This window comes from Choristoneura fumiferana, chromosome 2 (assembly GCF_025370935.1).
Source record: "Choristoneura fumiferana chromosome 2, NRCan_CFum_1, whole genome shotgun sequence".
Taxonomy (NCBI): domain Eukaryota; kingdom Metazoa; phylum Arthropoda; class Insecta; order Lepidoptera; family Tortricidae; genus Choristoneura; species Choristoneura fumiferana.
Genome location: NC_133473.1, coordinates 18676562 through 18688787, shown reverse-complemented (window position 1 = coordinate 18688787; position 12226 = coordinate 18676562). Strand labels below are relative to the sequence as shown.

The 12226-nt window shown below is 35.7% G+C and overlaps 1 protein-coding gene across 1 annotated transcript in view; it reads left to right on the top strand.

Moving 5' to 3' along the window:
* The window catches only part of LOC141445312 (neural cell adhesion molecule 2-like), a 359544-nt gene extending 347444 nt beyond the window's left edge, over positions 1 to 12100 (top strand). Inside the window, exons 16-17 of the mRNA XM_074111106.1 lie at positions 6697 to 6842; positions 9566 to 12100. Coding sequence (XP_073967207.1) covers positions 6697 to 6842; positions 9566 to 9670 — 251 coding nt within the window. The 3' untranslated portion in view covers positions 9671 to 12100. The remainder of the gene's footprint in view (positions 1 to 6696; positions 6843 to 9565) is intronic.
* Positions 12101 to 12226: the final 126 nt, after the last annotated feature.

Genomic DNA, 12226 nt, shown 5'->3' with positions numbered 1-12226 from the left:
ACATTATTTTTTAACTTTTATTACTAAATAGTGACTCATGTCACAGGGCGGCCACGCCGTACAAAATACGCGTTCTTGAATATACATAGTCACGACGACGTCTGTACACCCGTCAATGTGTGCGTAAGCTGCACAGGGCTGACTATTGCAAAACCGTATAATACTATAAGTGCTTGCTACCAATGACATTTAAAGGTACTCATATGTAGGTATGGCTTAGATATGTGCAAATAAATGTAATCGTTAATCTTACCTATTTTGAGGGTATTCTGGCAAAATAGAATAAGTGCAATTTTTTTTTAAGTTACGTACATAGGCATACTCAATGTTTTCTACTTTATTTATCTAACAAAATCGTATAAAATTAAATATTGTGCACTTATCCGGTTCTGCCAGAATATCCTCGATTTATTTAAACCTACTTAAAATGTGTCTGTCTGCGTATTTTAAGCATTATTATTTTCAATTACAATAGATATACGTCTACAAACTTATAAGAATTATTCGGTAGGTAGTTATTTCATGTATTCATAAATCACTATTTATTTAGAAAAAGGAAGGGTACCGTTACGATTTAGCAAAAGTATTGCTCCCGAACTTAGTGCCGTGCGGCCTACATACATCGCGTCGTGCACCCGACTGCTTTCCTTCGGTTTTCCTGCAATCTGCGCTTGAGGGGTGGGGTAACTCGAACCGGTGCGGGGCGGAGCGTGGCCATTCTGTACGTTAGTACTATTATATTATTATATTCTGTGCTCATGTTCGTACAGGTGTAATTTTGTAAGAAAAAGTTTATTTTCCTAAATATCTTTCGACGTAAAACGTAAGCCTTGCAAGTTTTTTGGCGAATCGGCGAATATACCTTTGTTATGTTATTTCATAAGTTTTAACTAGTTTTTTTTTAAACACAAACCTCCCTTGAAAAAAAAAACATCTAACTAATCACCATCAATGCATCAAAATCTGTCTCGTTGTTTAGGATAAATAAGCGCATAAGCTGACAGACAGATGATGCATAAAGTACTTATTAATACTATGTAGAGACAAAGATTAAGGTTTGCAAGTATAAAAATGTCTGGTGTTCATTTCTATACGTTTTTAAGTGACTTTGAGTCTTACCTACATTTATAAATTTAATAATATATTTTCTCAAACGCAATATTTTTAAGTAAGTGGGTACTTAAACATATATATTATTATGTGATAACACTATGTTCCTGTCAAGATTACTTTGTACACCACTTTAAAAAATCTCTCTACGATTAACACCACCATCTACTAAAGTATGTTTAAAAAATCCGAGCGGATGGTCAATATTCGCGAGAAACGTGTTACCGGTACTATGGAGGCGGTTAGTTAAACATGCGTTGAACCGCACGTCCAAACAATAGAGTTTTACGCTTGCTTTGACATTTTAAACCGCACCTGTTTACCTTAACATAGCAGTCTAGGTGCATATTTTGTGAAGCTTGGCTATGTGTTAAATAATGGCAAGTCGCTCGAATGACTTTGGCAGTCTAAATTTTTAGTCACATGTAGATTATTATGCTTTAGCTTTACTTTTAGCTGAGTGGCACGTTTGGTTTTTTCGTACTTAAAATAATCAAGTTAAAATGTCAGTTACTACGCAATTTATTCAAGGTGGTTGATGATAATAGCTTGTCAATATGCATGATACAAAATGTCATGAATATTACTCATCAGTTGATTAAAAACATGCCCTAAGTACTTTAATTAAACAAAGTGTTTACATTTGATACCGACGTGTCTGTCAATCAATAAAATTATTTTGCTACTTGATGTGTGTACAAAGTGAACCAGAAGCATTTTATTTCAAACAAATGGAATAAACTTTCATAATCTATCGTCAGAAGATTCATCATTTCAATTATGAACTTATATTTCCCGTGGACTTGATTCAATTTTGCAAGGCCGAGTTTCCTTTAGCATCGTTCTGCTGCTTTGTAAAATATTTTAATACATACTCTCTGAAGCACACACTACACAGCCCCGGATAGAAACTTTAGGCATTACACACCAAATTTTCAAAAACACGGTCCCATGCAACAAAACTTGTAACGTATAAGCCAGATGTTGCCAGCAAACTGCAGAATGCGAGAACTTAAAAGTACTGTTTAGTTAGACGTCAGGACTTCGACATGCCGACTTTAAAACTTTACCTATTAACAAACTATCTTTTCCCGAGAGCTTTTTTCTTTCTAGATTAATGCAGTGACTTAGTGTTTATTTACTTGTTTTTTTCCTGGATCGATGCTTTGCTCGCCGCCAGGCCAGTGAATAATTTGATTACGTGCACTAACAAGGCGCACTGTTCCACGAGCAACCTCTTTATATGCAATTTCTTATTCAATTCTCGGTCTGCAGTTTATTTCGGTTCTATTTTAGTTGGTAACTATGATGTTGGAATTTACGGCGTTGCTAGACTTGCATTTTGAGTTTTAGCGTAACTGTTCGAGTTCTGTTTGGTGAAATTTTGTATCTTTATTTGTTTGTAATGCAGCAATTACTTATGAAAGAAGCTGTTAGATTAATTTTGAACGAGATTATTTTTTATTTAAACATTGAAGTTACACAGAGCACAAAATTATAAATATCTACACATTATTACACAAGAGATAACATTTTGCAATCATTATATTTATTATGGGACGTTTTGCTCTAGATTGGATCTGTATCGCAAATGTTCAAAATAATTAAAAGATTGTGCTCGAAAATTTACGTCTAATCTATCTAGGCATTGTTCTCACAAATTGAAGATATGTGGGGATTACAGCTGAACCAGATCTTATTTGAACAACACAGAATAATAGATCTTCTGCATTCGTTTTTCTATTGATTTTGTCATAGAAAATTATTGCAAGAGTTTATTTTGGGCTTTTGATCGAATACTGGACGAAATTTTTATTTCATTTTCTGTTTCAAATTTCATCCAAATAATTCAATTAAGCAGTTCTTGAACTGAAAAAGTGTGCATAAACTAGGTCAATTGGTGTCAAGTGTCATATGATAATATTTATTTATTTAATTCTCAATATTACTAGTGACCCGCCCCGGATTTCCGCAGGTGCAACTTTAATAGAAGACAAGATAAAAAGACCGTAATCAATGGCGGTAATTTTACATTTTTCACCTCATTTTCCCCAAAATCACACCAATCATCAATTTGTGCAACATAAATGTTTCGCGACAAAATATCTAAATTGTTATAACCGTATTAAAATCCGTTGCATGCGTACAGTCGAGGAAACTGAATTACGTACCAGAGTAGAACCTTTGTGCTACTAATGTCATGTGGACATCCCGTACATTTACCAAAGAAATCATACCAGAATTGATTCATTTCACCCTGGTACGTGTTTCAGATTTTTCGACTTTACATACCTAACTACATAGGGTTTACTAATGTTTCGGCGAATAACGTTTGGCAACCTGTTTCATTTCGCAACTTTTCATTTTCCAACTGTTTAATATTTCTGAAACTGTAAATATTTCAGGATTTTTATAAAACTAACCTAACCTAACCCAAAGGGTTCTACACGGTGGCCCTAAAATAAATCCTGAAATGTTTACAGTTTTAGAGTTTGCGAAATGAAAAGTTGCGAAATGAAACAGGTTGCCAAACGTTACGTTGCGAAAAGGCAGTACTCGCTACATAGAGATAAAAATTAATAGTTATAATGTAACTATTAGGATTGACTACAATTACCTACTGCTAGGAGTCTTCCTATAATTAGATTAGCATTCGTACACAAAATCTGACTCTCAGCAAACCACTGTGTAGCATTAGAGGAAAACACGAATAACGTTCCGGGCAAAGGTTACCTCTGCCCTTTTACCAGCCATTCTACGGTTTCTTGTAATTATCTGCAATCTCTTTTCATGGTTGTTTTGCTTTAGCTTTGAGCTTGGGACGAGGTTGAAAAATGTTACGGCTCTCACGTACACAATGGTTAGTTGTGCGTAACACTTACATGGGTTAACTGGTTCTTGCCTGCTGCTTGGTTCGCGTGAGTTTTTAAATCATCATCATCCCAGCCTATATACGTCCCACTGCTGGGCACAGGCCTCCTCTCAGAACAAGAGGGCTTGGGCTATAGTTCCCACGCGGGCCCAGTGCGGATTGGGAACTTCACACGCACCATTGAATTGCTTCGCAGGTTTGTGCAGGTTTCCTCACGATGTTTTCCTTCACCGCAAAGCTCGTGGTAAATTTCAAATGTAATTCCGCACATGAATTTGGAAAAACTCAGAGGTGCGAGCCGGGGTTTGAACCCACGACCCTCTGTTTGAGAGGCGATAGGTCAAACCACTAGGCCACCACGGCTTTTTCGGAGGAACGGGGAGTTTTTAAATGTAGCAGCCAAATTACAAAATTACTGATATCACAAGGGTGATTACATGGTGGTCTTTTTTATGACTCGTTAAGAACACATGCTCAAAATGTCTATCGTCGATGTTACGTATGCTGCAATTTCGTATACCTAACTTACAATGTCTAATGCAGCGTAACCTAAATAAAAAAAAGTAGCAAATTTGAGATATCACGGCTGGTATATATAAACACAAAGACATTTTTTATTTTTCAAACTCTCCTGTAAAATTTTGTCTCTAATCAGGGTGGCTACTACGAAATTCTAAAATCGAAGTTCGTATCGTACCGTTCCTATCACTCGCGTATTAAATAATATAAGCGTCAGTTGGACGGCACGATACGAAGCTCGAATTTTGCACTTCGTAGTGTAGGGCCAGTAGGGCTACTACGAAACTCGAAACTCGAAGTTCGTGTCGTGCGGTCCCTCTGACACATACTGTTTAATACGAGAGCGAGAGGGACGGTACGATACGAACTTCGAGTTTTGAGTTTCGTAGTAGCCCTGCTGATACGCGGCATTAGCTATTGTCAGTTACGCGACATTGCAATATCATCGACGCTATATATTTTGAAACGTCGAGATAAAAAGACGACCAGATGGCCTAGTGGTTAGAACCTGACTACGAAGCTTGAGGTCCCGGGTTCAATTCCCGTGTCGGGGCAGATATTTGTATGAAAAATACGAATGTTTGTTCTCGGGTCTTGGGTGTTTAAAATGTATTTTAACTATGTATCTATATCTATATAATTATATTTATCCGTTGCTTAGTACCCATAACACAAGCTTTGCTAAGCTTACTTTGGGCTAGGTCAATTGGTGTGACTTGTCCCGTGATATTTAAAAAGTACCCTATGTGTCATTTCAGATTTTATTTAACGGATTTAAGTCGTATACTTCGACTATTCAGTTTTAACTCTATAAACTAAACGAGTTTAGTTTATAAAATAAGAATTAAGCAGATTTGAATTTATTTTCAATATAATAATCATGTTGTTCACTGAAAGTAGTACGTACTCTCATTTTAATGGATAAGAGTTATCTTCAGTGAAAACACTTAAATATAATGCCGTAAATTTATAACACGTAAGCGATTCCATTTACTTGTAAATTGTCAAAGGATCATCTTGTACAATCTTCGTCAAAGAAATACTAAACTAATACCGCGCACCTTTTATTAAAATTACAAGATTAACATAATAATCTTTATGCAACGTTTTTTACATGCCGTTCGAACAAAGAAGGTAACTAAAGCAATCGATCGATGTAATTGATTACTTACTAGTGTAATAATTTAGTACTCATACATACCAGTCTACATTGAATAGAATAGAATAAAATAAATTTATTCGGTGTAAAAAAAGTTTGTACTTACATGAAATCATGAAATATGCTGTCTACGATTCCTACTAATATTATAAATTCGGAAGTTTGTGAGTATGTGTGTGGTGTGTGTGTGTGTATGTTTAATACTCTTTCACGTTAAAGCGGCTGGACGGATTTGGATAAAATTTAATATGTTGATTACAGATACTTTTTATCCCAATATTCTCGAGGGATCGGGATAAAATCGTGATCTCAATTGCTGGATTTAGAGACATGATCTTTAGCACAGGTTTTTATGCACAAAGTTAATTAAATCCACGATTTAATCTTTGGGAATCGCCATGGCAATTTTATAAAAACGAATTTCAACTCAACTACCGGATATACGTACAGTCAAGGGCAAAGATAGGTATCGACACAGCCAAAGTTACAAAAATATGTATACACGACTTTATGCACTTACCAGTAACAAAGTAAGTTTTTGCAACTATGACCGTGTCGAAATCTTTGCCCTTGACTGTTACTATACGTGCGAAGCCGCGGGTATAGTCTAGTTTAAAATATACTAATACCTAATCTTAATTAATCTCCTGTAACAATCCATCTATTCTCGGTCGTTTGATTTTCATCGACTAACTTAAGTAACCATACACAATTACGCAGGTGGCAGGACCTTGTGCAAGGTCCGCCCGGATTGCTACCACCATCTTGCTCGCTAATCCTGCCGTGAAGCAGCAGTGTTTGCACTGTTGAGTTTCGGCGTGGAGAGTAAGACAGCCAGTGAAATTACTGGCATTTGAGGTATCCCATCTTAGGCCCCTAGGTTGGCAATGCATCTGCAATACCCCTGATGTTGCAGATTATTATGGGCGGTGGTGATATATTACCATCAGGAGACCCACTTGCTCGTTTTCCATCCAGTAGAATAAAAAAAAACTAGACAATCTGACACTTACACACTAACATTTTTGTGCACTAGGTATGAACGGCCCGCCCGAGCCTCCGCAATACTCCGCGGTCATCGCCACACCCGAGCCCAAGCATTCGAGCAGCGCACACAGCATCGCTCGCACGCAGTCACCCAGCACGCCTTTATCACAGCACGCCGCTTACGCAGACTCGCAGGTACACCATAACCTGGCCCTGTACTAAAAAGTTCAAAATTCGAACTTCGTAACGTGCAGTCCCGCTATATCCTACTAATGCTATACAGAGATCGGACAAATTGTGCGTCATTACTCGCAATAATGTGGACATACACATTTAAGGCGCGCGATGTACTTTTGTTCGTAGTGAGCCTACTTGTCCTTTTTTACTATGGTATTGATTTCTTACCTGTGATTTAATTTGTATACTTCGCATAACAGTAATAAATAAATTGAACAGAGACTTTTTATTGTGTAGATTTATTAAAGTAAATGGGAAAAGGAATAAACTTACCACGGAAAATTTAGAAAAATTACTTGTTATTTACTTTAATAACTCTACAAAATAAGAAGTCCGTGTTTAATTAATTTATTACTGTCTTGCTTGAAGTATACAAATTAAACTACATGTAAGAAATAAATTAATGAATCTTTGGAGTCATGTCCATATTATTGCGAGTAATGACGAGCATTTCTCCGATCAATAAATGTGAAAGTTTGTGAAGATGTTTGGATGTTTGTTACTCAATCACGTCTAAACCGCTGAACCGATTTAGATGAAATTCGGTATACAGATAGTTCGAGTCCCCGGAAAGAACATAGGATTATTTTTATCCCGGAAAATTGCATAGTCTCCGCGTGATAGCGATAAACGACGCGGACGGAGTCGCGGGCAACGGCTAGTTATTTAATACAACAGTGAGAGGGACGGTATGATATGACCTTCGATTTTCAAATTTCGTGGTAGCCCGCCTGCTGTGTGATCCTAACGAACCGCATCCGCAGATAGGTGAATAAAGACAGTCCATTGAGCCGTTCCCAAAACGGCGAAAGTTCGATGGGTCATTCGAACGTATTAACCGCTATATTTTCGTGGTCATGTTTTTTTACGAATGGGCCGTAGAATTTGATGACATTTTCGGTTATTTTTTAGAAGTCTTGTATTTCTATTAAATAACCTTGAATGTGTATTAGAATCTTCTATGGTGTCAACAAAATTGTGCCCACAAAAATCACACGGAACAAACGCTTAAATAATGGTCCAGAAGTTCAATAATATACTACTGATATTTATGAAAAATTAGCTGTTAGCGACGTTGCCTGTAATAATTTCTTTATCGCTGTCTCGCGGGAACTATGCAATTTTCCAAGATAAAACTATCTAATCCTAGTAATGCAGATGACGTGACATTTTTATTCTTCGATATTAGGTCAGTAATGGCAACACTGACGTTAGCCACAGGCAACCTATCGTTTGGTCTAATAATAGCCAACAGGCTTTACATTTCTAACGCATTTGTACGTAAGCTTATCCCTGCTGTAACAACCTGTTTCCATTGTGTTCAGCGGAACCGGCAATCAATCATAACTCAATTTACCTTCTCGGAAGTTTATGAAAACTGGCCAAGTGCGAGCCGGAGGCGCGTCTAAATGATTCCGTGCCACCATACAATAATAAACGCTTCATTATTATCATAACTTCAGAACGTGCGTAGTGTCTTTTATTTTTAATTTATGTTATTTGGATTATTAGTGGTAAGGTAATACCGACTATAATAATTACCTTATAATATAAAAATCAGCAGCTGTGTGACAAAATGCGTCTAAAACCAAGGGCATGCTGCTAGACAGCCAGCAATGGTGTCTTTATTCTACTTCGGCCTGCTCGTGATATCTAATAAGATATGTACACCACTGTCTCTGTGGTGGTCTTTCTCATCAAGTCATCAGTTTCAATAGCAAATGTGCTGAGAAATGAGACGAGCTGGCTAATGAGCTACCCCTAGAAAATTTGAAGTTTTCGCTATTTTTTTTTTTTGGAATACACTCACCTGATCCTGACTCGGTAACAATGGGACTTAATTGAATGTATCACCTGTAAAATAAAAAACTATAACAGTTTAAAGCTAAGCGTGCCAGGTATAAGTCTTAATAATAGGATCCCTTTTTCATCCTTTAGATTCTGAACCCTAAAAACAAACTCAGGAAATTTTCTCTAATATTGCTTATACGAAACTTCGACGGAAGGGTAGAGGGTGGAGGTGTAGAGGGTGGCGTTTGACGATACCACGATTCTTTGTAAGCGTATTAAATTGTAGTAGATATCGAAGTAAATCTTAGGACCTTTTGTCAAAATTGAGTTCTAGAGAGAAGGATTGGAAAAGGAGTAATTCCGGAGAATCCCATATTTATCAGGGAAAGTAAAAATGAATCATATTTCATCATTGTACCTACTTCATTGTGTTTGTCCCCATGCTTGTTTGTATGTATGTGGGTGAATCAGTGTATCTCTTTGCCATCATAATGGTCACTCATGAAAAGTACAATTTAATGGGGTCGGTACAAATCCACCAAAACTTGGGAGTTGTGACAGCTAATCGCCAATTTTTTCATGGCACATCTCCTAACCAAGCTTATAGTGGCACTAAAAAAATGTTTCTAAGCTACTGTATCACTTCTTTCTCCCGAGTAACGCGAAGTAATAACACTTAAAAGTAGGACCCAAATAGACTACGACACTTTATACGATACAGTCAGTGTATACACGCGTGACGATCGCGTTCATGCAGTGATACTTAGAGGACCGTGTAAAGTGCCGTAGTATAAACATAGCTTAAGACAGTGGCGGGAAACCCCATGGCGTCTCGACTTGCATGAGTTTTAGAACCCCTGGCCTAGTCTAAAATTTGTGGTTTCTTGCAGAGTGAATCCGGCCGAAGTTGCGTGAATGGCGCCGTGAGATCGCATCGAGAGGTCGTCACCACGAGAACACCGTTGTTGGCAGCGCATCAAGAGAGTTGCGTGTAATAGTAACTTATCTGGCAATTATTGTTTTCATGCCCCTTTGCAGATTCTTGTAACTTATTTCAACGATTTTTAATTGGTTAATTACATTACACATATTTCTAACGGGATGTATACACATGATTTTTAATCGGTGAAAGGCACCAAGTTTTTTAATAGTAATATTGAGAGCGGTTAGGTTACATAAGGTTCCAAAGTATAGCTAAAAAAAAGTTTTTTTTAATAGAAAGAAAATCATTGTTGCCCTACTAATGATTTAGTATATGATAATGAGCTTACAACCTCTATCAAAAGCTTTATACTTTACTTATGAATAATAAATTAAGTATTTATTATCGTCAAAATGCACAATTTAAAACCTACAATTTACGGAGAATTTCTCATAACAATAAACGATATATTTCTAATTTTATAACTGAAAATTTGAGTCTGAACACAATTGAACCTCTCGAAATAATAACCCAGGAATCTACTTCAATAATTAATCAAGGAATAGCATGCATTCCGTAGTAATTGATTAAACAGTGAGGTAATTGATGAGACCTTAATTATTAAATTGAATTTTGATAGGTTACTCTAATATTTTTAAGTCCATCGATTAAGAATCGTCGTGTATATACACATGTCATATTATTTTATAAGTTTCATAAAACTACTTTAAATACAAGTGGAGAGTAAATAGAAAATAGGAGTTACTTTTCGTGATAAAAAAAACATTGATACCTAGAGGTTTTAACAATAAATTATAGTCAATTGATATTATGAAAAATTGTAAAAAAATACTTTCTTTTTGGATTTATTATTTCAAGATTTGTGTAAAAAAATACGAATAGACACTGTAACAATTCAAAAGTTCAGACATCGAAAGTGGTAAATGTGCAAAGGGGAATACCAGTAGTTTTAAGATCGCGTCTCATTTCAGGATCTCTCTGTGAAAAGATTTACGAGGAACTAAACAGAGCTGGCAATATTTATTTATTTTTTAAACTGGCAACAAAGTAATCTATGACATTTGTTGCCTTCAAATATTATCTAAAGGCCACTTTTTTTAGGTTGAATCGCTTTAAGGGCCAAAGACACTAAGTTCTTTCTTTTTTTTATTTGCACGGTCGGGGCTTTAAAAGAAATTGTTAAAACCGGGTCAGCATTGACAGTTTCATTTTTGACACTACATAATTGACCAAGGTTAGCAGTTAACTCATGATCATGATATCATGATAAATGGTAGCTCTGTTTCGTGCTAGCTCATTTTAGTGGGTTTGTGTTGATTTTATTTGCAGTATAATTACCTTATTTTTATGTAAAATGTTAGTTGACGGAATTAGACCAATGACGAATCTTTTGGCATGTCTAATACGTTCTTCGTAGATCTTGAAACACAGTAGACTTGTCATATAAAACGCGATCAGAAATTTATTCTTGTTATTCATACATAGCAAATGATATTTTAGATATCTGCAATAGTATCGTGGTTACTTTAATAAAACAATTTGAGAATTTGTATAAGATATTTATTTGTTAGAAAAAGTGAATACGAAGTCAAATTACTTGTTTTTAATTATAAAATGTTAAATTTCACTTATTCTGTTTTATTTATTAAAAAGTTAAACTAATAAGGCAATGACTGATATGAACTCAAACTGTATATAGAGGGGAAAATGTAGTAAATAAAAGCATTTCTTCGTAATAACCACTTGTTTACTAAGAGGGAACAAGTGAGGGTGGGCTCTAAGCTAAATATAATTTATCTCTTTAGCTTATTAAGTCAACAATGTATTAATAATAAAAACATTAAAATGAGAAACATCACCATTTTCATTTGAAGCGCACTCATAACTTAACAATAATATTTTATTGAACAAAATGAACGGCTAAATTTTTACATTGTAAATATAGATTTTATGAACACGGTTTAACTTGTTTATTGGTTGATAAACCAGTCTGTAAAAATGTATTTGGTTGAACGTAGGCAAAATACCAAAAATAATCAACAATAAAATATGAAAAAAATGGTACACCTTGTATTGTCATACTGGTTGTATAAAATAATAAAATAAATCAATTTGCTCATAAAATTATAAGTAAAGAAACTATAATTTATGCACGAATGAAATGATTGTTGGAACCGAATAGCTGCGTCATTTAAGCAAACTATGATGAGGCGACAAACATTTTTTATTAAATGTGATTTAAAAAATGTTAAAAAAATAATTTGGTTTTTTATTTGCATCGCCCATATCCTTTAGCCGACTCTATATCGACGGTTCAAAGGAGTAATTGACTAAGGGACATTTTTGTGTAAATTTTGAGACATATCTCAAGCGACAGAGAAGAATTTACTGATTCCGAATGTTCTGATTTATTATAAGTTCCCAATCCGCACTGGGCCCGCGTGGGAACTACGGCCCAAGCCCTCTCGTTCTGAGAGGAGGCTTGTGCCTAGAAGTGGGACGTATATAGGCTGAGATGATAAACATGTATATAACTCACTATCTTAAAAATGACGGTTAGTCAATTTATCCTTTCAACCGTCGATATATTCCAGAAATACATTACAGC